This window comes from Microcebus murinus, chromosome 6 (genome assembly GCF_040939455.1).
Source record: "Microcebus murinus isolate Inina chromosome 6, M.murinus_Inina_mat1.0, whole genome shotgun sequence".
In the NCBI taxonomy this organism is placed as follows: domain Eukaryota; kingdom Metazoa; phylum Chordata; class Mammalia; order Primates; family Cheirogaleidae; genus Microcebus; species Microcebus murinus.
The window spans coordinates 102,146,960-102,174,363 of NC_134109.1; the positions used below are offsets into that span (position 1 = coordinate 102,146,960).

Consider the following 27,404-nt stretch of genomic DNA (forward strand, 5'->3'; position numbering starts at 1 on the left):
ATATTAATTTTTAACTTTAGTTTAAATTGGCAAGATATTTATTAGCTTACTGTGGGCATGACATTGTGCTCAGAACAGGAAGATGAGTAAGGCTCAGGCACTCCTCCTCAGAGCCTGTAGTGTGTAGGGAGGACGGCCATGTAAACATAAGTAATTTGAGTTAGAAACAATGCCAGTCAGTAGCTCTCACATTGTCTTTCTTCCTTTAAGCTTAATAAAAAACCCCGCGGAGAGAGCAGATTTGAAACAACTTATGGTAAGTCCATTTATTCTTACAGTGCCTTAGTCATTTGTTCTCCTGTCAGTCATTTGTCCAGTTCTCCCTGAGCCCATGCCCTGCCCACTGTGGTCCAGCTGTGCCTGGGGCTGCAGAATACCAAACATCAGACTCCTCTGTCCTCCCATCAGTTTAAAGGGAAAGCTGGGATGATCCTGCAGCCTGAGTGTGTGCTTGGCAGGAAGAGCCTGAGGGAGTCAAGGAAAAGAAAGAGCCAGCCTATCCCTTCATGGGGAGGGACCTTTTACTAATACCTACTGACTCACCTTCCACTCGGCACCCTCCCGAGTCGCTCTCCACCTGCCGCCTCTATTTGGGTGGTGGGAGGAGTGGGAAAGTAGTACTGTAAGTATCTGGACTTACGTGCCTTAGCCTGTGCAGTGTAACATGCACTTAAGTCCACTGTTTCCTTTGTCCCTTCTACCAAGCCTGTGAGGCATTGAAGGCAGGGTTACTACCTCCATTTGTACACAAAAGCAGGCTCAGAGAAGTGAGCGACTTGCCTCACAGCTGCTGCGTTAACTTCTGCAGCGGTCTCTGGGCTTGCGGCTGTCCCCGCTTTCCTGGCCCCATGGATGCTCACAGGCAGGTGTGGGAGCTCCTTTCAAGTGCAGCATAAGCTCTTGACCCACAACTCTTGGATTTTCCTTCTTGCTGGATTTTTAACACCACTTCCTCTCCCCGTTTTCTTGCATGCAGGTTCATGCTTTTATCAAGAGATCGGATGCTGAGGAAGTAGATTTCGCAGGTTGGCTCTGCTCCACCATCGGCCTTAACCAGCCCAGCACACCAACTCACGCGGCTGGTGTCTAAGCATCTGAGAAGCAGCAAAGAACATGTCCCCTGCCCAGTGGTGTGCCATGTTGCTTTCGGGCCTCTTTCCCATGCCTGTCTCCCATTCAGACATGCAATTCACCTATGACAAAGGATGAAAAACACAGCATGTGCCAAAATTCTACTTGTGTCATTTTTAATATTACTGTCTTTATTCTTACTACTATTGTTATTCCCCTAAGTGGATTGGCTTTGTGCTTGGGGCTATTTTTGTGTATGTTGATGATCAAAACATGTGCCAGGCTGAATTACCGTGAAATTTTGGTGACTGTGGGTAGTCATTCTTACAAGTGCACTGCTGTTCCCACTCCATAACTGACTGGCCACCTGTATTTTTGGGATTCTTTGACATTGGTGGTACTTCACTCTTACCAGGTGTATGTTCTCTCTGAGTAGGAGGGAGCCTTGTGAGATCCTCCATAGGCAGTGCATGTGAAGCATGCTTTGCTGCTTTGAAAATCAGCATCAGAAAGTGTACATCATGTTATTTTATTATTTTTTGCTTTTGATGTAGAATTCAGCAGTTTCCATCAAAATCTAGCCAGAGCCCTTCACTGCCATGATAGCCGGGGCTTTACCAGTCTGTCTACTGTGATGATTTGTAGACTTCTGGTTATATTTCTATATTTATTTTTAAATACATTTTGTGGGATATTTAGTGGTATATGTCTCTTTAAGTTTTGATTAGTGTTTCTAAAATGGTGGAGTTGTTTTGAATGTCAAAAATCGATCAAGGCATTAAAATGTGTCAGATTTATCTTTCTCCATATCCAGTACCAATGCTATTGTAAACAACGTGTATAGTGCCTAAAAATTGTATGAAAATCCTTTTAACCATTTTAATCCAGATGTTTAACAAATCTAATCTCTTATTCTAATAAATATACTATGAAGTTAAAAAATGATGAAAGGTATTTCTACTTTTGTGGTAGGCTGTTCAACTTCTCTAGTACACAAGAAAGCAAATGGTTTGGCCAAGCATTATTGTAGGGGGAAAGGTAAAGACAGGCAGCCAGGAGGCTGGTGCTTTGGACTAATGGGGCTGCTTGTAATTTCAGTCTTTGGACTTGATCCAACTCTTCTCACCCAACACCTTTATCTGTGACCCTTCCAGCCACCTTCCTGTGGACCTGTGAACAGATCCTATCTATTTCTTCCTTCTCCTTATACATGGTGAAAGCAGCAGGTGGGAGTTGGGAACCCATCTGAGAAAAATCACAGAACATTTCTCATTTTCCATGACTAGGGCTGAGCTGAGGGCGTGCCTGCAGTTCCAGGCTGCCATGCCCAGAGAAGGGCCTTGCTGGTGGCTAGCTGTGCCTGCCTGGTGGTGGAGCCTCTGCCAGAGATGAGACAGTCAATCCCCTTTGCCACACTGAGCAATGGTTTCCCTTCTTTCACCACTCACACTTAACCACACCTTCCTGGATAGTAGGAAATGAGCCTGGTGCTGGCTTTGTCATACCTGTGAGGTGGCAATGAAGTCACAGAAAACAAAGCCATGTCCCCTTTGGTGCCCTTTCCTTTAAAAAATGACTCTTTAAGAATTTTAGGTACACATGAGGCTGCCTGGTCAGTACCTCTCTCTCCTCATTTTCTTCATTGAAAGGGCAGGTTGTAGAAAACCAAAGCCAAGATACAGACTTAAAAATAAAAGGCCGATTTCAATTTTAAATTAAAAACAACTTGAGTATAAATAATATCCTGAGTAAGTATTAATAGTTCCATTCCGGAACTATCAGAGCTTGGGATATAGCTAGGATTCAGAAAACTGGTCAGTTTTACATATGCTGCTGCCTAAGCTAGTCAATCTTTTTTTCGGTTACGGCGAGGCCAACAGCTGTTCTATATCAGCAGGTGAACTTGTATGTTTTCAACATATAAGCTGAGTCTTAAGACTCATCCCCTGTGTCTTCTAACAGGATGCCACCACTACTGAGAATGTCTCATTAAAATGAGGAAACTGTGTCCTTGGAAAAAAGTAACAGTATGACCTGGTGTCTGAAACCTAAATCTTACTTTTATGCTTGTCATTGTTTTGAGGGGGTGTTTTAAATTCTCTGTTCACATCCAAAGGTACTGTATTTTTAGAGTCAAAAGAATTTTTTCCAGTTATTTTTTATGAAGAATGGTCTTGTTTTCAAGAATGATATTCCCTGTGTTAGTCTTGCAATGTTTTGAGCTCCCTATGTCAAGTTCCTTCCTCAAACTTCCTGAGACACCAATAACAGTTGGACTTTTTAATATCTCATTAGCACCTTATAATCTGTGAAACTGCTAGAGCAGATGTGAATATTCTCATTTTACAAATGGGAAAGAGTTGCAGAGTGGAGAGGGCAAGTGACCACTTAGTGGTAGAGCTGGCCAACTTTTCTAGCTCTTAAAACCCATGCTTATATTTTAAATGAGACCCCCGAAATGTATATCTTGATGCTTTTTGTTCCAAAATTGTCTTCACATTGTGTGTTCTAAGAAATGTACTCATTTAAACTTCCTGTAACAGTAGCTCAAAATAACTCTAATGAAATGTTGATTAACAAAAAATGTATCTGTTTTCTTCTGGAACAGTTACATAAGTTCTGTTTGAGGAGGTTCTTTGTGTTTGGTTTTTCTATTGCCTGGGCAGGGGAAATACTTATTTAACTGAATATTCAGTGGAAAAGGTACAGTATGCAGAAATGAATCTCAATTTCAAATACCAAGCCCCAAGCATGGCATATTTCCTAAGGGCCAGAAATGGGTTTTAAACCATCCTGTTGTATGTCTGCCTCAGAAAAGGAACTGCTGCTTTTCTCTATTGGTATCTAGAAACCAGCAAGTTCCATGACAGCTATTTATCTGTAATTTACTTGTAAATACATGTTACCGGTGATGTCTCAAGTGAGATGTAGTAACAGCCAAAAGAAGCAATCTATAATGGGCAGGGTATTGCAATGCCTCCGAGAGGTGCAACAGCTTGTGCTCCCAAGTGGCCTCCCTCTTTCCCCTTGTCATCCTTCTCTCCTAGACTATGGCCTAATTCTGTTCACAAGGGTTCAGTGGCATGTGAACAGCCTTTAATTGGTTTTTATAAAAGAGGCATTGTTGACTAGAAAGACTGGCTTGTATTTAAACTCTGCCCTTTTTGCAAATGCCAGACTTTCTCAATATTTCAGAGGAAATTTTGTTTTCAATACAATTACTGAATCTGACCAGATTACAAAGCACCTCTCATGCTGCTCAATGCTAAGACACTGCATCTTTGATTTTCTATGTGTCACAACACTTTGAAGGTTGTTATTGATAGACCATTTTTACAACTACACATTCTCCTATAGTTCTTACTTTCTTTGAAGCAGGCCATAGGGCCCGTGGCAAATGATTCCTTGAAGAGAGAGACAGAGCCTGAGACTTAGAAATTTAAATTGTGTAACTAACCCTGGCTGTTTTCCCTTTTTAGGAGTCTGATTCTTCTTCTTCCTCCTCCTCCTCTTCTGTCACACAGGTCCTTGTGCTCAACTCCAGTGCAGTTTGGTTGATTGATGCTTCATTGTCTACATGCACCAGCATCTGCATTGGCCAAGGACATCATAGATTAGTAAGAAAGATACTGGCCTCAAAACAGCAAATCCTTAAAATGGTTTTAAAATCAAATCTCAATTGCATGTCTATCCCCAATATTTATGACTAAGGGGTAGGGCCACTTTCTTGTTTCCTCAAATTCTACCCCCAGCCCTGTTGCAAAAATGGGGTAAGAATAAATATGCCAGATTTACTAGAATCGTTACCTCATTTATAAATGTTCTTGTAGAAAGCTCTGACATAAGAACTGTGCCAACTTAGATGTACTGCTTTGTAATGGTGGAGTGTGTTTTGTTTGTTGGTTTTTTGAGATGGTGTCTCACTATATTACCCAGGCTGGTTTTGGACTTAGGCTTAAGTGGGACTACAGATGTGTGGCACTATGCCTGGCTAATTTATCTTTTTTAAAGACAGGGTCTCGCTATATTGCCTAGACTGGTCATGAACTCCTGGCCTCAATAATCCTCCCAAATTGCTGGGATTACAAGTGTGAGCCACTGCACTGGGCTGTTATGGTTTTAAATGCCTTAACACACAATATCTGAGAGAACTACTCAAATATAGTGTATTTAGAAATGTGATTTTATTGACTTGAAGGCATTTGGTAAGAGAGGTATGATGAAGATTGGAACTCATCTTTAGCACCATGTTTTATAGTTGAAGCCACACTCTCTTCCCAATCCCAAGGTTACTTATTCACAAAGCAGCAAGAGTTTTGACATAACCTTTCACTAATCTCCATACTCTCCCTGGGTTCATCTGAGAAAACTAGAGACAATGGATGACTAGAAGGGTGGAGGCAATGTATCAGTAAATTAATCAAAATATAACCAGCTGATAGGTAGGCTGTTCCCTGCCTAAAAGAGTAATGTAGAGTAGCTGGCTTATGAAACTAGAAAATTCACCTCCCTGAGTTCTTTCGGCTAGGTATAGTGATTTATAATAATTTTTGACCACCTAAGCACCATGGAAGCAGAGGAGACTTTGCATTCTCTCCCTAAGTCTGCACTTTTTAAAGCTTACATCTTGTGGCTGTTCAGGTGCAGGTTGAGAAGACAGCATCTCATCCCCTCTTCTTGAACTAATCATTGATTGCAGGGCGAGTTCTTCAACCTAGAAAAGAAGAGTTGAGGATGCTGTCCTTACTGTTTCACTGGGCTACAACTGATGTGGGTCAACCGCTGGACATGCTGTAAAAGGCTGGCAGCACAGGAGGGAGTGAAAACAGTATGTCTCTTCTGGTCTAGAGGGAAAGGGAAACCGGGCTCTTCAGCTTTCTCTGCCTTTTAAGGAAACGAACAAAGATTCCAGCCCCTTTCCCCAGGGCAGTACAGGTGTTCTGGCCAAGCCATGGCTTTGACTCCTCAACACCCCCAGACTTAGTAGCTGAGGAGGAAGCACAAATGTGCCATTTAAAAAACCAGGTGTCATCTTCTGACTGCACAGAGGGCTGGATTCCCTAGGCCTGAGTTTATTACTCAGTAATGAGAACGGAAGGGAAGCAAGAAAAGAAAATGGAGGTGATTCCTGAAGCATAAGGAAATCTGGGCTTTGGAGATGGTCATCAACACACACTCAGTAGGAACTTGTAGGGGTACTGTGGCAATATTGGGACATAAATAAGTGTGGGCCATTATAACTGACCTGATGGAAAAATGCTTATTATTTTGATATATCATAGCTGTAGATAAAGATCATGATCATCTCGCAGTGGCCAAATCAAGCACAGGTCTGGGAAGTGGCCCTAAATCACCACTCCTTCTCAACGCCCTGGAGCCAGTAACAGAACTCCTAGACTTTGAGACAGATCTGTATTCCCAGGGCTTCAGTGTCTTCCTTCGTGCCACAGAAGGACGTGAGAGTCCTTTCTGGTTTTGCAATACTATAGCCATTTCAAGTGCCAATGCAAACTAGTAAACAGTAGTTAAAGAGAGGGCTCAGGAGGAAGAGGCCGGCGGGCAGGGAGGGTCTAGCAGAGCCTTTGGGAGGGGGAACTTCCTCAGTATGCGCTCTATGGGCTATCAGCATTTACGGGGAGAGCGGGGTGGGATGCGACTGTACTTGCCAGATTCCTGGGCCTCTGCCTCAACCTGCAGGGTCCAGATTCTAAGAGGGGTGGCGCCTAATAATCGCAAAGCAAACTCCTCAGGTGCTTCAGGCACAGGAGTTTGCAAACCAGTAGATCAGCGCCAGATGAGGAAGACAACTGGCAGTAGCAGGTAGGCGCCATACAGGCCCGGGTACGGGAGAGGTGGTCGCACGGGAGGAATGGAAGTACGGGTGGGGGCCACGGAGTCACCTTGAGGCGGTTGAGCTGGTCGTGCAGAGCCGCTTTCAGCCGCAGCAACGTTTCCTCCTCCTTACGCAGCTCCTGAAGCCGGCTCAGCATCGTCCCTCGTCACGCTGTCGCCCTCACCTCCTCGCGGCCGTCTGCAGGGCGCTCAGTGATGACGTCATCGCCGCCGATCCCGCCCCCGGAAACCTAGCTGAGCAGGGCGAGGCTGCCGGCCATGTTGGGGAAGAGGCGGGTGCGCTTCCTTCCGGTGCCTGCTGTCGCCTTAGAGCTCCGCGGGGGCTTCCAGCCTTGGCAAGTGACTAAACTCTCGACTCGTAATTATCAATATTTCCAACGCACAGGACGTTGGAACCGTAAACTTGGAGATGTCTTGTGTTTGGACAAGTTAGCTCTAGAATTCACTTCCGTACAGAAAAGGTGGTCAAACGTCGAGTCCCAAATGACTCGGGCGAGCAGTACTCGCTGTATCATACATCTGATGTGGTGTTCCAACTGGCTAACTTTTAAATACGCAGCACTTGCAGGTATATTGGAAGGCTGGGACCAAAACTAGGAACATTTAGTGCAAAGCTCAGGCGCAAGAACCCGCCCGTATTAAGGAGGATTGTGCAGGCTAGAATTCCCTGCGCGCTCTAAAAGGAGTAAGGTAATGCAAACTAAGGAACTAAAACTAAGGAGCATGAAGACAAAGTAGCGTTAAGAAATTGCAACATTCAATGGCAGTGACTTTGTTTAAAAAAGAAAAAAAAAAAAAGAAAAAAAAGAAATTGCAAGAGCCGGGCGCGGTGGCTCACGCCTGTAATCCTAGCACTCTGGGAGGCTGAGGCGGGCGGATTGCTCGAGGTCAGGAGTTCGAAACCAGCCTGAGCAAGAGTGAGACAGACCCCTGTCTCTACTATAAATACAAAGAAATTAATTGGCCAACTAATATATATATATAAAATTAGCTGGGCATGGTGGCGCATGCCTGTAGTCCCAGCTACTCGGGAGGCTGAGGCAGAATTGCTTGAGCCCAGGAGATTGAGGTTGCTGTGAGCTAGGCTGACACCAAGGCACTCACTCTAGCCTGGTCAACAAGGGAGACTCTGTCTCCAAAAAAAAAGAAAGAAATTGCAACAGGAAATGGCACCCTTATAAGGTGAGAAACAGATTTGGTCCTAGAGATCGAGAGAATTATAGGTCACCTTGGCTGTAAACTTTAATGCTACTTTAACAATTCAGACACAAAACAAATCCCTGACAAACCAGAGCAGGGGAGGTTAATTCTAGGGAGGTGAGATTTATCAGTTTACAAGCTTGTGTGTGGGGGGGGAGCCAGGGGTAAACCCACTGTAATGCGGTTTTGGATACCTGTAAAAAAACCTAAAACATGCACGTGCTTTCAAAAAAAAAAAAAAAATGCTTGCCAAGAGGGTGGCAAGCATTTCCTCCAACTGTATTGTCATAGCTCATCATTAACTTTTCAGGGTCAATTTTACTGTGGTATCCCCCAACTTCCATTCTACAATTGTGTCCTCTTATGGTTAACTTAGTGTCAAACCTTAACCCACTTCCATTTTGGAGACTAAGTCTTAACAGCCTATATGTATGTTTTTCAAAACATGTTAATTTACAAAATGGATTTTATCAGGATTAAAAAAACCCTCCCTCTTCCATTTCACTGCATGGATTTAGTATAAATCCAAGGCTTCATTTTATAACAGACTATAAAATAGACAAAGGCTGGAATTATGGAGAATGTGTAAGTATTAAAAATTCTAACCAGTTAACACACCCAAAGCCATGTTTTTCACTGCCTCTTGGATCAGGTCTTTATTCAAAATAAGGTGTCCAAAATGATTTGACCTTTATGGAATAAACAAATTTAAGAATTTATGCAGTAGGCTTCTTTTCTTCTGTGGTAGGTTTCTTTTCTGCTGGTTTCTTTTCAGCTGTTGGCTTCTTTTCAGCTGCAGGCTTCTTTTCAGCTGCAGGTTTCTTGGTAGAGGCAGCCTTTTTTCCCACCAAAGGCTTCTTCTGCTTCTTAACACCAACAAGCTTTTTTCCTTTCTTCACTACTACAGGCTTTTTGTCTGCAACCCCCTTCTCATCTGATTTGGCCCGTACTGCTGCAGCTGCCTTAGCCACCCGAAGTTTGTGCTGTAATAAATTACGCAGAGTCGTTAAGAATCAAATCTAAGAACTTAATATATTGGTAAAAAATAAATTATCACTTACATTCCTGGCCTGGCGAAGAATGGTATTCCGGCGCATGGTCTTTGCATATGGGTTTAGCTTCAACATGATTCTCAGGTTTTTCAGTGGATTCTTCTTTAGGACCCTACGATGAATCTTCTTGCTACATATAAAAAGGTAGACACTTCATCAACATTTTTACACATACACATTTTTGAAATGAAATAACAGTATTATGGTTGAGGCAAGAGTTATGCTGTAAATATGAAGTTTACCGTGGTGCTCGAAGAGCTCTTTGAATTTCTGGGCTTTTCAAGATTCTGCTAAGGTCTGTGTTGATCATCTTGTGCATGGGAAGGCTGAAAGAAAAAGATCAATAGTTGCCTAAATTCCCATTTCTCACATTATCATTTCACACAAACATGTACCCAATGAGGTAGAGTACTTCACCATTTCATCTATAATAAGGGGAAATGGGAATGAAATAAACCTATTATTTAGAAAACATGCACACCAATTCTGAATGCAAATATCCACAGTATAAACAATCTGTTTTTAGTACACGAAAAACACTCACTTGTAGTTGCTCTTGAGGGAAGCAGCTTTACGCCAAGTGCCATATAATTCATCTAACTTTCGGAAGGCACTTTCAGTCCAAATGCAGAAACGTCCCACATGTCCACCAGGAGCAAGTTTCAAAATGTTCAGCTTGCTTACGTTAAGCAGAGTAATTCCTTTTGAAGGGAAAGGAGAATCAGAGAGCCTATATTTCAACAAATTATCTTTTTGGCTTATGTGCTACAATAAAGTACCTGAGATCTACCTTAATAACACAACTTACTCAGCCATGCATCAGAACTTCCACAAAATCACCTGTTTCAGAAACACGGACCATGAAGTGGAATCTCATCATAAAAGCTGACTAAGCTTGCACAGGGCAGCCAATCAACATGTAAGGAATATAATTACCAGGGATATTCCTGAAAGCCTTGATGATACCATTGTCTTCATTGTAAATGATGCAAGGTCCCCTGCGCTGGATACGACGACGGTTTCTCATTTTGCCCTTGCCAGCCCTCATTCGCTGAGAGGCATAGACCTATAAATTAAACAGTTAAAGTATTCTGATTAAGACATGATTTCTGCAATATATCTTCATAGTTTAAAAAAATCTCACTTTACCAATGATGAAACTGGGGGCACAAATAACAAAACTGTCAGGATTCAAACCACAGGATCTAGGCTCCAAAGTCCTTGTTGTCTTGTACACTAAGACTTAGGTATCCTGTCCTTCATGCGTCATTTTGAAATTCAAAATGACAAGAAATTTGTATGGATCAAGGATTACCAAACTGTAAATGTGCTCACATCAAACCTACCTTTTTGATATCATTCCAGGCTTTAAGTTTCTTAAGAAGTAAAACAGCCTCTTTGGTCTTCTTGTAGCCTTCAACTTTATCTTCGACCACCAAAGGAAGTTCAGGAACTTCCTCAATACGATGACCTAATAAAGCCAATTCAACAGTTACCTGGTTACCCCAAAACCGAAACCCTTTGAAAAATTAAGAGACATTTTATATAACCCACAAAAGCAAAATGGTATACAATTTGCCAAATCAGAATTTCCACAAATATCATGTGTTTCAGAAACACGGACCAATGAAGTGGAATCTCATCATTTTGACAGTTAAATAAAAAATGCAGTGGAGAACATAATAAACATTAAGGAGAAAGTTTTTAATTAACTATATACCACATCACTCTTTGAACAATTACTTAGTAATGGGCAATTTTGTAAGACACTCTGGACAAACAGAACTTAGCAATAAACAAAGTTTCAGGTGAAAAAAGGCGTTTTGCACCACTCATGATACAGAACATTACTAACCTTTAGACATGACCAGTGCTGGTAAGGCTGAAGCAGCCAGGGCAGAGCAGATGGCATACCGCTTTTGGGTGGTGTTCACTCTACGGTGCCAGCGACGCCAAGTCTTGGTTGGTGCAAACATGCGGCCCCCACGACACATCTATATTCTCAATTAAGAATCACATTTCTCAAATTCAAGGAATTAAAAGATTACGTCTTGCTCAGTAAAAATTTTCGTCAACCTTCTGTACCAGCTTACTGACAGCAGGCAACTGTCGCTGAGAACAGAGTAAGACGCAAATTACGACATCATTGCAAGCAAAACTTCCCAGTCGGAACAGAACTCCCCCCAGAAGAATAAATTCAAGACAGAAAAATGAACACCATCCAGATTCCCGATCTTTTAAGTGGGGCACTATTAGTATTATGGACACAAATGTCTTCAAGCTATATTAAGGTGGATAAGACCAAGTCCAGTTTGCTAAATTCCATGGGTTGACCAGTCTCAGTGAAACAAAGGATACATTTCCAAAAGCACCCTGGCCAGAACGGTGAGTCCCACCACCTCGAACTCTGGGAATTCTAGCCACAGCCCTGCCAGTACCCCAAGACTCAGCACTGGTCTGATGACCTAAAATTGGAAAGAAATAAGAATTTTTGCTATCTCAGCTTACCAAACCATGATTATTACCCACAGTAGCAAACAGCATCAGAACATCCAAGAAAATCATGTGGTTCAGAAACACGGACCAATGAAGTGGAATTTCATCACTACTGTAAAGCAGCCCCCTAAAATACCAACTGTAGGAAGACATAAATCCATACCTGCTAATTCACTGACAGCATAGGGCTGCCTGTTGTTTTTGCGCAAGTTGGTGTGAACGAAGTTCACAATATCTGGTCGAATGGGAGCCTTGAAGACTGCAGGCAAAGTGACATTTTTGCCAGATGACTCCCCCTTTTCGGAGTACACCGATATCAGTGGACGAGCACAAGCCTTGGAAAAAAAGGATAAAGTTAGAAACAAACTCCTCTCATCTGTGGACAATACCATTAAGTGCTCGGTTATAAGAGAGACTACTATGGTGGGGGCAGACTACTCAAAGTCAAAACATCTTACACTCAAAGGACACTCAGCATTTCAGGTTCTGCTACACAATTTTCAACGAAAAAGTTCATCATGAAACTTCCAAACTAATCCTAATAAAGCACAATATTCAATCAAAACCACAACATAAGGGTTTGAAAACTGCTATTTAATGCCACTGTCTAAATGTTCACCAAATGGTCTGCAGATGTTGTCTACCAGGGCTGTATGCGTCCAAACTTGCATCCTTTTCCTCCGCATCTTCTAACTGCCTCTCCCAATACTCACTAGTAAAAACACTATGGTTTTTGATTAGCCCTCTCTAAAAGACTTCCCACCTGAAAGTAAAGCCAAAGTCCTGAGGATGGCCTACACAATCTGCTCTACCTCTCTGATCTCATCTTCCTTTTCCCTACACTCAGCCCCATCCCCCCCTGACTCAGAGGTACAGCAAGTTTTCACCTCAAAGCTCCTCTTCCCACAATTCCTCACTTTCAGGCACTTTCTAAGCTTTCTGTTTAAGACCAAACCATTCCAATTTTCGATTATCCACAGCATTTATTACCATATAATATTGCTGTTCATTTATTCCAACTCCACTGTGATCCAAATATCGTAAAGATAGTTTTGTCTTATTTTGTTCATTGAACTCCCCCGGCACACAACATAGCACATATACAGACATCACTTGTACATGTATCATCATTCATACTGTGTGAGCTGGCTGAAGATTTACATGACACCGAAAAGAACCAGATAGCTTTTGCAGAGATGATTTTTAAGCTGGACACAAGCATTTAGGAAAAAGTAGAAACACAATAGTTTGTCTTTTCTCTTAAAAAAATCTCTCTTGTAAAAGACGGATATATACCCTACTAAACAGCATATGAAGATGCAAGGCCCGAAACTGATTCTCCTTTCCCCAATTTGATCTTAGGCCCCAAGCATTTCCAAGTTTTCAGCAGAACACAAATCTGAGATGCAAAGAAAGCCAAAATCCTATAAACTCCCCTGCGCCTGTGAACGACCCAGTGTTTTCCCGTATTGCTTCCCGGCGCCCCGTGTGCCCGGACGCCCACGTTGCTTCTAAGATGGCTGCTATCTAGCCGCACAACCTGGCTCCCCACCAGAAAAAGACGGCTTTGGCTTTCATCTCCGCCTCCTCGATTTAACATCTACAGGTTATTTGCCCTGAGTCCCCAATCCTTCCCTACTGGCCCCTGGATCAAGCAAAATCACAGCTGAGCGTACTTCCACTCACCATGGCGGGGAGAGGAGAAGGCCACGCTCCTCTCGACCCGGCGGCTCCTACAGGAAAAGGAAGTGCTCACCACTGCCGCTCTATATGTAACCTTCAACTAGTCCCACCCCACACTGCCTACCTCAGAACCAACACAGAGACACAAATATCTCTCTGCCACAGTACAAAAATAAAAAATAGTGCATTATTTCTTTATATCTGTCAAATTAGGATATATGTTGTCTCCCAAAGCTAATAACAGTTTTTAGAAGAGAGGGACTCCTTTTCGCGGAATAATCCGTAAGGGGGCGTGGCCAACTCTCGCGAGACAAAGTGTCTTTCCTCAACAATTACTACATTTGTTTTCGTTTTTTCTGGCGGGATTGGAAGACTATTGGGACAGTAAATATCTCTGGGTGGTCTAAAGGAAAAGTTTAAATTTGCGGACAAAAGGAACTTGTTTAGGGTAAAAGTAGTTCCGGCAGGGCGGGGTTGTGACCCCTGACGTCGGCGGCCAGGCGCGCGGTTCAGTTTGGCGGTTGCAGACCCTCGCTCAGATTGGGGCGGCATGTGGGAGCGAGTGAACCGAGCGGCTGAGGAGTTTTACTCGCGTCTCCTGCAGTGAGTCTCAGTCCCTACTCTTGGCTGGGGTCCGAGGATGGCGCTACTTTCCCTGGGTATCTGGATCCCCGCCACAAGCCTTTTGCCACACTTGGAGATTACTGCTTTGCCAACTTTCCTGGGGTCCGGGAGCTGGGGAGAGGCCGGATCTCCGTCCCCGCGTGGAGTTGGCCTTGTGTAGTCAAACTGTACATGGGAGGTGACAAGCGTTCCAAGAGGCACTTCATTCTTTCTGCTGGTGCACACACTTGTCATAAGTAGAGGCACCTCTCAGGATAAGAAAAACTAGATGTTGTTGTCTAGTGTGAACAGGGAAACCTGTTTAAAGCCTTGCTGACTCCCAAAAGAGAGACATCATTACAGTTTTAGTCAAGATAGTGACCATATGAGCTACACTAGTAATTATGTTGGAATGCTATGTTGGGTTTAAAATCTGCCTTTATTTCCCTGCTCCAGAGTTCATTTTATCCTTATGATGAAGAGCTATTACCAAGGGGATTCCATCAAGTTTTACATTCTATGTAAAAATTGAATCCATGATTCTCAAATTTGAGCGTGCATGAGAATTACCTGGAGGGTTGTCAAAACACAGATTGATGAGCCTCACCTCCCGAGTTTCTGATTTAGTAGGTCTAGGGTGGGGCCAAAGGATTTGCCTTTGTGACAAATTCTAGGTGAAATAGATGCTGCTGGCCGGGCAATCACACTTTGAGAACTGATGTAATCTAACCCATTATTTCCTAAATACTATAATTTTAAAATTAACTTTATTGTTTCCTTTCCCTGCTTTCAAAAGTAGTAATGCTTGTAATTTTTTTGAACATTATAGAAAGAGCACTAGATTTTTAAGAAAAAAAAGTCTTGGATATCTTTCCACATGAAAACCTATAAATCTATCTTATTATTTTTAATTGCTATATAGTATTTCATTCTATTGCTGTTTGATGTTTAGTTAACTGGTCTTCTATTGATACGACTTTATTTAGACCCTTTATACTTTACAGTGATTTCATGCCTTTCTCTTCACTTGTAAGCACCAAAAGTTTCTGCCTTTTACCTCTTCTCTTGAGTCTCTCATAGTGCCTGTGTGTGTATCCAGCTGCCTACTAGAAATTTTCACATGGGACCTCAAAGTCAATACTTAGCAAAACTGAATCAATCTTTCTCTCTCAACTGACATTCTACTCCTGAATTCTATCTCTGAGTTATGAGTTCTAAACATAAGACTCCCACTTATTTCTCCTTTCCACTGTCCCCCACCCCCATCACATCTAGTCAGTTCTCTAATTCTTCCTCCATCTCTACTATTTTTCATGCAGACCATTATCAATTCTCTGAAGTGCTACGAGTTATTTACAGCCATTTTCCTGGACTTCAAGTTATTACCCTCCACATTACTGTCAGATTGGTTCCATTTAAAATCTTTTTTTTAAGAGATGGAGTCTCACTATGTTGCCCAGGTTGGCCATGAACTCTGGGGCTCAAGTGATCCTCCCTTCTCAGCCTCCTGAGTAGCCGGGACCATAGGCATGTGCCACTGTGCTTGGCTCCATTTAAAATCTTTTAGTGAGTTCCTCTTGGCTTTCAGGATAAAATTCAAGCCCTATAGCTAAATCTCTGTCACAGCTTCCTGTGTGTACCTCTGTCTGAGCTCTTATCACCCTGTAACTGTTGGTTTACTTGTTTGACTGTTGTCAAGACTACGAAGCAAAGACAAGGCTTTTGTTTGATATTCCAGCACCTAGAGTGCCTGGCCCATGTTACACATGCTTGAGAATGATTTTTGAATGACTGATTAAATAGCATCTGTGAGTTATACATAAAAGGCAAACATCTTTAAGAAAAAAATCACAATCTTACATGATATGGTAAAAGTGAATCAGTTACAGGCTTAGCTCTCCTATTTCTATTTCAGTAAGCCATGTAATATTAGATCAAATAGATATAAATGGTATCCTGAAACAATTCCATTGGGTTCCTTCAATGACTCTTTCAGAGTGTAAATCAGGCTGATGTACATCTTGGTATGTTAATGGTTCATGGTTTACATGCTTTAAGATCACTATTTTAAAACTTTTTTTTTTTTTTTAGAACAGGGTCTTGCTGTGTCACCCACTTGGGCTAAAGTGCAGTGGTGTCATCACAGCTCACTGCAACCTCAAACTCCTGGGCTCAAGTGATCCTTTTGCCTCAGCCAGCCAGGTTGCTGGGACAACAATGTGCCACCACATCCGGCTAATTTTTCTGTTTTTTGTAGACAGGGTCTCATACAAACTTTTTTTGAATTAAACAATAATTATTAAATGATATCCTAGAATTTTATTCTTACATTTTTAAAAGGAAATGTTCAACATAATCAAATTTACTAATTTTTAGTAACAGCTCATAAAAACGGAGGATAGATGATGCTTCCATTTTAGCCATAGAAATCTAAGGCCTGGGGCCCTTAAGTAAATTCTCTGGTTACCCATTGATTTAAGTGGCAGGTCAGAATCCAATCATTTTTACTTTCCAAAATTTATGTGGTAAATTACCTTTTAATATTAATTGGTGATGTGTTTAAAAAGACACAAGAGTGTAGGTAGGCAACCTGTCTTCCTGCTGCCTGTGATAAGCAGTTGTACCCAATTGTGGGCACAGTTTACTAATCTGTGTCACAAGTTTCTTTTTTCACCTAATACTTTTTCTGCTTTTTTCCCCTTTCCCTAATATGCCTTAGGGTTGCCGTAGTTGCTTTTTGCTTTTCTCACAGGTGTTCTGTAGAGATAAAGTGATGGCAAACTCTTAAGTTTAAATAACAGAAGACATACTGTAGTTCTATTTTTTACATGTGGCTCTGCATTTCAGGGAATTTAATGAAGAAAAGAAAGGAATCTGTAAAGACCCATTTATCTATGAGGTATGTACAGTTTGTTTGGTTTTTAAACACAACTCAATAATGCTAAAATTGTGGGTTTTTAAAAGTCAGGTTTATTGAAGTTAATTTCCTCACAGTAAATTTCACCCTTTTAGGGTAAAGTTCTATGAGTTTTGACAAATGCATTTAGTCATGTAACCACTTCTTATCAAAAATGGAACAATTCTATCATCTCCCAAAATTTTCTTGTATCCCTTTATCGTAGACCCTTTCCCTTTTCTTAGCCCCTGGCAACCACTAATCTATTTTGTCTAGTTTTGCCCTTTCCAGAATGTCATACAAATAAAATCACATAATCTTTTGCTTCTGACTTCTTTCAGTTAGTGTTAATATAATGCATTTGAGATTCATCTGTGTGGGGTGTGTCAGTAGTTCATTCCTTTTTATTTTCTGAGTAATATTTCACTGAATGGATATAACACAGTTCGGTTATCCATTCATTTAAAGGACATTTGGGTCATTTCCAGTTTTTGATGATTATGAATAAAGCCGCTATAAACATTCTTATGTTTATAAGCATCTAATATGTGCTAAGTATTCCATAAGTAAGCTCCCTATAGATGGGGAGATAAAATCCATAGCCATGAAATAATTAGCAAACTAAAATGAATTATGTATTAAAAGACAAATAAGATGGGAGAAATAGTCATGAATGATAAGGTTAATATATTTATGTATCTATTTCTATATAATATATAAAAAGATCTTAAAAATTAACAAGAAAGACAAACATGATAGGCAAAGGACATGAGTAGGTAATCAAGAAAGAAAAATACAAATATAGTTATGCCTTACTATCTGAATTCTCATGAACCAAACTCAAGAATCAAACATCTCCAAGTAAACTTATTAATCCTTCCCTATCTGAATTCTTGCTGCTTGATATCTGTATTAGTTTCCTAGGGCTGCAGTAGTGAAGTACCATAAATTAGGCTGTTTAAAATATCAGAAATTTATTCTCTCATAGTTCTGGAGACTAGAAGTCTGAAATAAAGGTATGAGTCTGTGCTCCCTCTGAAGCCTCTAAGAAAGGATCCTTTCTTGCTTCTTCCTAGCTTTTGGTGGTTTCCAGCAATCTTTGATGTTTGGCTTATAGATATATCCCTTTCATCTGTGCCTCCATAGACACATGGCATTCTCCCCACTGTCTATGTCTCTAAATTTCTTTCCTTGTACGTATACCAGTTGTTGGATTTAGGGCTTGTCATAATCCAAGTCAGTCCTCAAGTCAATTACATTTGCAAAGACCCTATTTCCCAGTAAGATCACATTCATAGGAACTGGAGTTAGAAGGTCAAGATATTGTTTCGGAGGACACAATTCAACCCACAACAGTACCTAAAACTCAAGAACATAGTAGATTAGAATAACACTATCCTTTGCTCTTTGAACTTGGTATCTAAATGTTTCAATATCCAAACTAAGAAATCAAACAGATTCAAATAATGAGAAACATTTGTAATGAGCATGTTAGAAGTTGTTTATCTTCATTAGTGATCAAACGAATGACAATTAAAACAAGATACTATGTTTTTCTATGAGATTGTGAAAATAAACAATGAAAATACTCAATATGTTGACTTAGGTCATGGAAATATAAATATGTAGGTATGACATTTGAAAGGCAATTTGGTTGGGTGTGATGGCTCATGCCTGTAATCTTAGCACTCTGGGAGGCCGAGGTGGGAGGACTGCTCAAGGTCAGGAGTTCAAGACTAGCCTGAGCAAGAGCAAGACCCCATCTCTACTAAAAATAGAAAGAAATTAATTGGCCAACTAAAAATATATAGAAAAAATTAGCCGGGCATGGTGGCGCATTCCTGTAGTCCCAGCTACTCTGGAGGTAATAATAAATAAAATAAAATAACAGGCAATTTGGCACTATGAATGTGGGTTTAGGTATTTATCTTAAGAAAATAATTCAAGGATGTTCACTATCAATTGTTTATTATAGAAAATACCTGGAAACTACCAGAATATCATACAATATGGAATGATAGAGCCATGGTTCTACATAGCCAAAGAAATGTAATTACATGGAAAAAGATTCATGATCTAAAACTATTATAATGTCCTATTTTTATTAAGCAAAATTCTGTCTAGATATCTGAATAGATACATGTCTATTTAAATATATCTATCTATATGTTTGGAAAAGATCTGGCAGAACATACACCAGCCAGGCTAATAATAGTAATGATTATCCCAGGCAATACAGTAGCAGATGACTTTTTTTTTTTTTTTTTTTTTTTTTTTTTTTTTTTTTTTTTTTTTTTTTTTTTTTTTTTTTGAGACAGAGTCTCGCTTTGTTGCCCAGGCTAGAGTGAGTGCCGTGGCGTCAGCCTAGCTCACAGCAACCTCAAACTCCTGGGTACGAGTGATCCTCCTGCCTCAGCCTCCCGAGTAGCTGGGACTACAGGCATGCGCCACCATGCCCAGCTAATTTTTTTTTTATATATATATCAGTTGGCCAATTAATTTCTTTCTATTTATAGTAGAGACGGGGTCTCGCTCTTGCTCAGGCTGGTTTTGAACTCCTGACCTTGAGCAATCCGCCCGCCTCGGCCTCCCAAGAGCTAGGATTACAGGCGTGAGCCACAGCGCCCGGCCGCAGATGACTTTTTTTAAAACTTCTTTTAGCTGTTTTCAAATTTTTCTACAGTAAACATGTATTCTAATTGGACTGAAAATATATAGTTTCTATAAACTGACATGAGAAATAACATGGGCAAAGAATAAATGAAATATTTAAAAGTATGAGCAAGGCATAGTGGTGCATACCTGTAGTTCCATCACTTGGGAAGCTGAGGTAAGAGGATTGCTTAAACCCAGGAATTTGAAGCTGTAGTATATTGTGATGATGCCTTTGAATAGCTACTATACTCCAGCCTGGGAAACATAGCAAGAACCTGTTTCTTCATTTTTCTTTTTTTTCTTTTCTTTTCTTTTCTTTTCTTTTCTTTTCTTTTCTTTTCTTTTCTTTTCTTTTCTTTTCTTTTCTTTTCTTTTCTTTCTTTTCTGAGACAGGATCTCACTCTGTCACCATGGGTGGAGTGCAGTGATGTCATCATAGTTCACTGCAGCCTCAAACTCCTGGGCTCAAGCTATCCCCCTGCCTCAGCCTCACTAGTAGCTGGGACTGCAGGCATGCCACCACAACCAGCTAATTTTTTCTGTTTTTGGTAGAGACAGGGTCTTGTTCTTGCTCAGGCTGGTCTTGAACTCCTGAGCTGAAGCAGTTCTCCCACCTCAGCCTTGCAGAGTACTAGGATTACAGGTGTGAGCCGCTGTGCCCAGCCCAAGAACCTGTTTCTTAAAAATAAATTTCTGGTCACTTGTATAGAACTGATCTTTGTGTTTAAATATTATAGTATAAATATATATGTATGTATATAACATTGCTTGACATCTGTTTTTAACAGGCTGATATCCAGGTGCAGTTGATCAGCAAAGGTCAACCAAACCCTTTGAAAAATATTCTAAATGAAAATGACGTAGTATTCATTGTGGAAAAAGTGGTAAGTAGTGCTTGGGTTTTGTGGTTGTTTAATTCTCAATAACCAAATTTGAGCTGTGTGTAGTGGTGCATGCATGTAGTCCCAGCTACTTGTGAGGCTGAGGCAGGAGGATCACTTGAGCCCAGGAGTTTGAGGCTGCAGTGAGTTATTATGATGCAACTGCACTCTAGCCTGGGCTATAGAGTGAGACTCTATAAAAAATTAATTACAAATTTTTAAAAATGACCAAGTGCGGTGGCTTGTGCCTGTAATCCCAGCCTTTGGGAAGCCAAGGCAGGAAGATTGCTTGAGGCCAGAAGTTTGAGACCAGCCTGGGCAACATCTACAAAAAACAAAAAAAATTAGTCTGGTGTGGTGGCATACACCTGTAGTCCCAGCTACCTGGGAAGTTGAGGTGGGATAATCGCATGAGCCTAGGAGTTCAAGGCTGCAGTGAGCCATGATTGCGCTATTACATTCCAGCCTGGGCAATAGAGCAAGTCTCTTGTCTCTTTAATAAAAGAAAAAAAAATTTGATTCCTTGGGAATAATCTCTCTCACACACACACACTTTCTAATCAGCATTAGTGAAAGTGGATTCTGATTCTTTTAGAAGTAAGTATAATGCTGTCCAGTTGAAATATAATGTGAACCACATATCATAATTTAAAATTTTCTAGTAGCCTCATTAAGAAAAACAAGTGAACAACAAGTGAACTACCATTAAGTCAGTAAAGTTGACTTTTTTCTTCTGTTGTTCAGTTGTGAATTTAAACACATAAATAGATTCACCACTGGCTATAGAACAGTTTCATGTCACCAAAACTCCCTTGAACTGTTCCTTTATAATCATACCTTCCCCTGACTCCTGGCAACCACTGATCTCTTCTTCCTTACTGTAGCTTTATCTTTTCAAGAATGTCATGAATGGAATCATGCAGTGTGTACCATTGAATCTGACTTTCTCTTAGTATAATGCCCTTAAGATTTGTCCAAGTTGTTGCATGTATGAATAGTTCATTTTTTTTATTGCTGAGTAGTAATCCATATATACCCCTTCACCCTTTGAAGGACATTTGGGTTGTTTTCAGTCTTTAGCAATTATGAATAGCACTACTATAAACATTCTTGTACAGGTTTTGTACAAGTTTTCTTTACAGTAAATAGGAATGGGATTTCTAGGTCTGAAATTAAGTTTAATGATGTTTTTAATTTAACCTAATATGTCTAATATTATTGTTTTAACTTCTAATTTATATAAAAATCATTAGTGAGATATTTTAAGTTCTTTTTTCCATACTACATCTTTGAAATCTTGTATGTATTTTATACTTGCATCTCAATTCAAACTGGTCACATTTCAAGTGCTCAGTAGTAGTATGTGGCTAGCGGCTACTGTGTTAAACAGGACTGCTTAAATAGCTATAACTAATGAAATTCTATTTTAATTTTTGTTAAGTATTAACAAAGGCAAATTCTTATTTTTTTTGGTGTCATTTTATTAATACAATTACAACCTTAAACAGATGGTAGCTATTTTGACAGAGCAATCACTGTAGAGTGATTTTTACTGGGTTTATTGAGTTCTGATAAAGCCATCACATTATTCAGTTGCTTTGGGACCAATACCATTCCAATGGTTATATTGTTTCCTAAAGTAGAACAGGCTTTGATATGGGAAAGTTGGCTTTCCTTTAGAAGGAATGAATACTTGTGTTTGCCTTAGAATCCTCATGCTGTCTGTAGAGATTTAATGGATGAACAAGTATCTCTTCTTTATGTTAAATGCACATATACACACAATTCCTTTCTGGAAAGGGGAGATACTTTATTTGTTTTTTTATTTTAATGAAAGGGTATTATTACTGTTTATCTATGGTGGAAAGATGCTTGGGAAATTATAGGTGAATTATGTGGTTGAATTTAGATTTTTGCTATGGGAAGAAGGGGAAATGTTTAGAGCAAAAGCTGGAAAAATTAAGATGGCCAGATGAATATGAGTCATCTGTTAATAGTAAAACATCAAGATGAGCAGAGGGAATTTATGGAAATTTGGGTAGGATACTAGTGAGAATGCAACTTGGAGTTGTGACCTGGAGTTCAGTGAGGCTCTGGCATTTTTTAACTGGGAACAGTTAAAATGGCCTTTATTTCTGTAAAGATCAGTAGAGTTTAAAGCATGTGTTTTTGGTAGGTGAATGTTGAAAAGTAGAACAGAGGGGAAAAATGACATTTTGAAGGTATTCTGTAGTTTTAGGAACTATTGGGAAAGCCAAGATTGGAAAGGAATGGATTTGGAATTGGGCAAAAGAAATTCAAAATTGAGGGAACATCTAGGTATGATACATATTAAGTCAGCTTTTTAAAGAATAAAAGAGAACCTAGAACAGTGCCTAGTACATAGCAATGCTCAAGAAATGTTAACTCTTATAATGATTGTTATTATTGACAAGGCTGAGCTATTTAACTGTCTTATAAACACATTAGATAGGTGATATTAGAATCCTGTAACACAAATGAGAGCTGATAGCCCTAAGCAGAATAGCTATAAGGAGTAAAGGACCTAAGGTTATAGCCCAGAAAGAAGTCTTTTGGTTTTGGGAGTGAAAAATCCAACAAAATCTGTGAGTCTCTCATGAATTTCCCTTGGTATTTTGCCTTTAGCTAGTCATTTTTTACATGTTGGAGCACATCCTTTTCTAATGGCATCAGATACTTCTGTTACCAGTAGCAACTGAGATCAATATCTTTTTATAGGACAGTGGAAATAATTCTGATGGCAAGGTTTGTTAGTACCAAATTGGTTCTTGCCAAAACTCAATCATTTGTGCCTAAGGGTATGGAAATGAGTACATTATGTTCTGCTTGTAGCATAGTAAAGAGTTGACTATCTTAAGTGCTCTTTTAACTGGTTAAATAATTAAGAACATTTTAAAGCCTTTAGAAAAGGAAGAAACAAGTCATGTTGAAGAACTTCAATCTGAAGAAACTACTATTTCTGATTTCTCTACTGGTGAAAATATTGGACCGCTTGCTTTACCAGTTGGGAGAGCAAGGTAAGTTTTTTCTCAGTGTAGGGGTAGAGGATAGAATTTAAACTGAGGTGTTCTTATAAACATTGAGGAAAATATGCATCTAGCCTAGATACCGCCTTTCCTCCTTGTCTCCCCATCACCTCCAGATATGTATAAGGAACTCTCTAAGGATAGCTCTACTTGAATATCCCATAGGTATCCCAAACATGACCAAGAATGCTGCAGTTATCTTCCCTTTCAATACTCCTCTATATCAAGTTACTGCTGTTGCTTCTTTTTTTTTTTTTTTTTGAGACAAAGTCTCAGTTTGTTGCCTAGGCTAGAGTGAGTGCCGTGGCGTCAGCCTAGCTCACAGCAACCTCAAACTCCTGGGCTCAAGTAATCCTCCTGCTTCAGCCTCCCGAGTAGCTGGGACTACAGGCATGCGCCACCATGCACGGCTAATTTTTTCTCTATATTTTAGTTGGCCAATTAATTTCTTTCTATTTATAGTAGAGACGATGTCTCACTCTTGCTCAGGCTGGTTTCGAACTGCTGACCTAGAGCAATCCGCCCCACCTCGGCCTCCCAGAGTGCTAGGATTACAGGCGTGAGCCACCATGCCCGGCCTTGCTGTTGCTTTTTAATTGTTTTCCTTGTGTCTAACCTGGTTCTCCTCCAGTCTTTATTCCTCACTCCTGCCAGATTAATCTTTATAAAAGGAAAGCCTGATAATGTTGCTTCCCTGCTTAAAAATCTTTTAGTGGTTCTTCATTACCTTCATGATAAAATCCAAATTCTTTATGGGTGGCATATAGGAACCTTCATCGTCTAGCTCCAGTAGTCTTTTCCAGGGCTGGCACCATACCCAGTGGGCATTGGAAATATACAGGAATAATTTTGGTTGTGACAGTGACTGAGGGGAGCTACTAGCATATAGTGGGCCTGGGCCATGGGCGGTAAACACATGGGACTCTCCTGCACAATGAGGAATTATCCCACCTAAGAAGCCAGTAGACTCTGATACCTCTCTAATTCTTCAGCTTCACTTTTCTGCCTTCCTACTGTGTAGCCATATTCAATTCAATCTGCCCAGCCTCCCCCTGGCCCCAAAACCAAAAAGTCTTTATATTCAAGGAGTTCATGATAACTACTATAATAATGTTCACAAAATGGCTTTCCTTCATGCTGGTTTTTGTTTGTTTGGCTCTTTGTAAGTTTAAAAATTTTAATCAGTCTTTTCCTTCATGGCTCCTTGATTTTTTTTTTTAAACAAAATTTAGTTTACTTTAAAAAAATGTTGATCCTGAAGATTCTGTCAGGCAGTACTTAAGGGATGACTATGAAGTCCTCTCATCCAAATGAGAGAATATCTGCCCAACTGAGGACTTCCTTTCAAAACAGTCCCTGTGGATGTTTGTCCCTTTATTCCAGAGCAGCACCCACTACATGGCTTCTTCATTTTAAGTCGTATTTGCCTGCTTTCTTTTCTCCCTCATGACTTAAAAACTTTATTTCTATTTTCTCCAGTCAGTGTTTGTGTGGATCAATCCATGTGCTTATCATTTCTTTACTTTCCATTTCTTCTTGCATTTCAGACCTTCATCTGGGATTGTTCTACTTCGTTTTGGAAGTAAAATTTCTTAGAAATTGCTTTCTTGAACATCTGTTGGTAATAAGTTCAGTTTTCATCTCTTTGAAAAATAAAAATTTAAGCCACATTTTTGGGTAATTTTTAATTTTGATACACTTTCAAATTTATAGAAAAGATAATATTACAGGAACTTCTGTATATCTTTCACCCAGATTCACCAATTGTTTAGATTTTGCTACATTTGCTTCCCTTTCTTCTTCTCCTCTTCCTCCTTTCTGTCTCTCTCTCTCGATATATATATATATATATACACAAAACAATATATATATTGTTATGTATGAGTATGTATTTATATATAACATATATTGTTATAACAATTTCCTTTGTAGTCTTCATACAAAGGAAAAGTTTTGTAAAATTTTATAATATTTTGTTGATAAAGGTACATTTAGCTACAATTTCCCATTTTGCCTATGTCTGGCAACTTTTGGGACATATGTATATTTGTACAATATGTTATAAACAATGTTTTTAACTATATATTATAACAAGATATAGTACATGCATATATATATAAAATACATATATCATACACATACACAAAATGCACAATTTTTTTAAATGAAGTATTGAGAGTATATTGGAGATATTGTACTCCTTTATCCCTAAATACTTCATTATGTATTTCCTGAGAACAAGTACTTCCTCTTATATAACCACAGAACAATGATCAAAATCTGGAAATTTAACATTGTTATTATATAATACCATTATCTAATTCAGAGCCCATCTTCAGATTTCCTTATGTGTTCCAGTGACTAATGACTTTGAGATCTTTTTGTGTGCTTATTGGCTCCTACTTATTTCTTTTCCTTTTTTTTTATTTCAAAATATTAATTAAGGGGGTATAAATGTTTTTGTTACATGGATACCGTATATAATGCTTAAGTCAAGGCTCTAGGTATGCCTGTCACTAGAATAGTGTTCATTGTACCTGATATGTAAGTTTTTATCCCACACTCCCCTCCCGCCCTCCTCTTTTCTTGGTTTCTCATGTCCTTTGGGCTCCTACTTATTTCTTTAGGTTAATTTCACACCCTACTTCCACTCCTGCTGAACATCTAGCCCTGGCCATGTTGAGCTCCCTGATCATAGTAGACCCAGTCCTCTCACACTGTCACTTGGCGATACGTGCATCTTGATCTGCCTGGTGTGGCCTTTTCGCACTTCTATGAATGTAGTCTATGTATGTATGCATCTTGCCACTTAATTTCGAGATTGTTGTTTCTGGGAGACCTTTCACATCTTTTTAAAAGAAAATCCTTGATTGATTGGCAATCACTACCTGTAATTGATTTTTCTTACTCTTGTTTTAAAGGCAGTTAATTGGACTTTATACCATGGCACACAATCCTAATATGACCCATTTGAAGATTAATCTGCCAGTCACTGCCCTTCCTCCCCTTTGGATAAGATGTGATAGTTTAGATCCTGAAAATACCTGTTGGCTAGGAGCTGAGCTTATCACAACAAATGACAGCATTACAGGAATTATCTTATATGTGGTCAGTTGTAAAGGTGAGTGCTCACTCTTTACTTATATGCATGTCTGTTTATTTATTTGTATAGTTATCATTTTATGGTTTTTACTGAAGATTGTTACTAAGACAGAAAGTTCACAGTGTAGAACTTGGCATCAATCACCATAAATCTATGCTAGTGTGTAGGAGGTGTTCCAGAAATACCAGAAACAGATCTCCAAAAGTCTGGACAGGAGTTTACACTTGTTACACTTGTTTTGTTTGGGTTTCATTGTATTTATGTAGTTTTTGGAAATTTTAATTGGAGGATAAAAAACTGAATATAATGACAATATAATTCCAGTCTCATAGTAGATATTATATTTTTGGTAATGGTATTGACTTTTGTTCCACATTCATTTTTTATAAACTTTTTGCTCGTCTGTGATTTAAAATTTAATTTCAACAATTATTAGTGTTGAGTTGTGGTACCTTGAGAATAAGAGGGATTGTAATTTTCTAGCTTTCTCAAACAATGTAATTTTGAGTTGTACTTTTACATTTTTTTCTTTTATATCCTATAGCTGATAAAAATTATTCTGTAAATCTTGAAAATCTAAAAAATTCACACAAGAAAAGACATCACTTGTCTACTGTAAGTGTTTTGCTTCTATTTGTGTTATTTTCTTCAAACTGTTCCTGATATACCTTCTTAGTTTAAAAGTTTTTTTCACTTCTAATATGACTAGATATTTTTCTGTAGTATGAAAATGCTTGTATTTATTTTCATATCAGCTAATGGCCAAAATTAAAATGTAAACCTTGCCTTTTAGCTAATCTTTGTGGTCTAAAAGAATTGTCTGGCCCAGTGTTGTGACTCATGCCTGTAATTCTACCACTTTGG

At 39.6% G+C, this 27,404-nt stretch overlaps 4 protein-coding genes and 4 non-coding genes across 10 annotated transcripts in view; 2 read left to right on the top strand and 6 right to left on the bottom strand.

Moving 5' to 3' along the window:
• MAP2K1 (mitogen-activated protein kinase kinase 1) overlaps positions 1-2,013 on the top strand; it is an 81,127-nt gene extending 79,114 nt beyond the window's left edge. The window contains exons 10-11 of the mRNA XM_012758608.2: positions 211-256; positions 977-2,013. Coding sequence (XP_012614062.1) covers positions 211-256; positions 977-1,090 — 160 coding nt within the window. The 3' untranslated portion in view covers positions 1,091-2,013. The remainder of the gene's footprint in view (positions 1-210; positions 257-976) is intronic.
• On the bottom strand, positions 241-7,835 carry SNAPC5 (small nuclear RNA activating complex polypeptide 5). Its single transcript, XM_012758609.3, has 4 exons — positions 6,972-7,835; positions 5,696-5,785; positions 4,529-4,660; positions 241-1,193 (listed from the first exon to the last, which is right to left on the bottom strand). The coding sequence occupies exons 1-3, from the start codon at positions 7,059-7,061 to the stop codon at positions 4,547-4,549; spliced, it is 294 nt and encodes a 97-aa protein (XP_012614063.1). The 5' UTR covers positions 7,062-7,835; the 3' UTR covers positions 241-1,193; positions 4,529-4,546.
• A 918-nt stretch (positions 7,836-8,753) lies between these two features.
• Positions 8,754-27,404, bottom strand: part of RPL4 (ribosomal protein L4) — a 182,388-nt gene continuing 163,737 nt past the window's right edge. Inside the window, exons 2-11 of one of the 2 annotated variants that reach the window (XM_076004502.1) lie at positions 13,359-13,408; positions 11,836-12,007; positions 11,535-11,641; positions 11,032-11,170; positions 10,523-10,647; positions 10,113-10,242; positions 9,721-9,877; positions 9,419-9,502; positions 9,186-9,306; positions 8,754-9,107 (exon numbers count right to left, since the gene is read on the bottom strand). In XM_076004502.1, the coding sequence (XP_075860617.1) occupies positions 8,841-9,107; positions 9,186-9,306; positions 9,419-9,502; positions 9,721-9,877; positions 10,113-10,242; positions 10,523-10,647; positions 11,032-11,170; positions 11,535-11,641; positions 11,836-12,007; positions 13,359-13,361 (1,305 nt within the window). In that variant the 5' untranslated portion in view covers positions 13,362-13,408 and the 3' untranslated portion in view covers positions 8,754-8,840. Of the gene's footprint in view, positions 9,108-9,185; positions 9,307-9,418; positions 9,503-9,720; positions 9,878-10,112; positions 10,243-10,522; positions 10,648-11,031; positions 11,171-11,534; positions 11,642-11,835; positions 12,008-13,358; positions 13,474-27,404 lie in introns of those variants that run through there. The other variant, XM_012758613.2, reaches the window with a different exon arrangement.
• On the bottom strand, positions 9,992-10,061 carry LOC142871706 (small nucleolar RNA SNORD18). The gene has a single exon (XR_012919921.1). It is a non-coding gene; the product is annotated as a small nucleolar RNA SNORD18 (small nucleolar RNA).
• Positions 10,756-10,827, bottom strand: LOC142871705 (small nucleolar RNA SNORD18). The gene has a single exon (XR_012919920.1). It is a non-coding gene; the product is annotated as a small nucleolar RNA SNORD18 (small nucleolar RNA).
• On the bottom strand, positions 11,229-11,327 carry LOC142871710 (small nucleolar RNA SNORD16). Its single transcript, XR_012919924.1, has one exon. It is a non-coding gene; the product is annotated as a small nucleolar RNA SNORD16 (small nucleolar RNA).
• Positions 11,716-11,787, bottom strand: LOC142871708 (small nucleolar RNA SNORD18). The gene has a single exon (XR_012919922.1). It is a non-coding gene; the product is annotated as a small nucleolar RNA SNORD18 (small nucleolar RNA).
• The window catches only part of ZWILCH (zwilch kinetochore protein), a 36,918-nt gene continuing 23,225 nt past the window's right edge, over positions 13,712-27,404 (top strand). The window contains exons 1-6 of one of the 2 annotated variants that reach the window (XM_076004501.1): positions 13,712-13,958; positions 16,806-16,857; positions 20,298-20,393; positions 23,310-23,428; positions 26,359-26,558; positions 27,085-27,155. In XM_076004501.1, coding sequence (XP_075860616.1) covers positions 13,906-13,958; positions 16,806-16,857; positions 20,298-20,393; positions 23,310-23,428; positions 26,359-26,558; positions 27,085-27,155 — 591 coding nt within the window. In that variant the 5' untranslated portion in view covers positions 13,712-13,905. The remainder of the gene's footprint in view (positions 13,959-16,805; positions 16,858-20,297; positions 20,394-23,309; positions 23,429-26,358; positions 26,559-27,084; positions 27,156-27,404) is intronic. The other variant, XM_012758610.3, reaches the window with a different exon arrangement.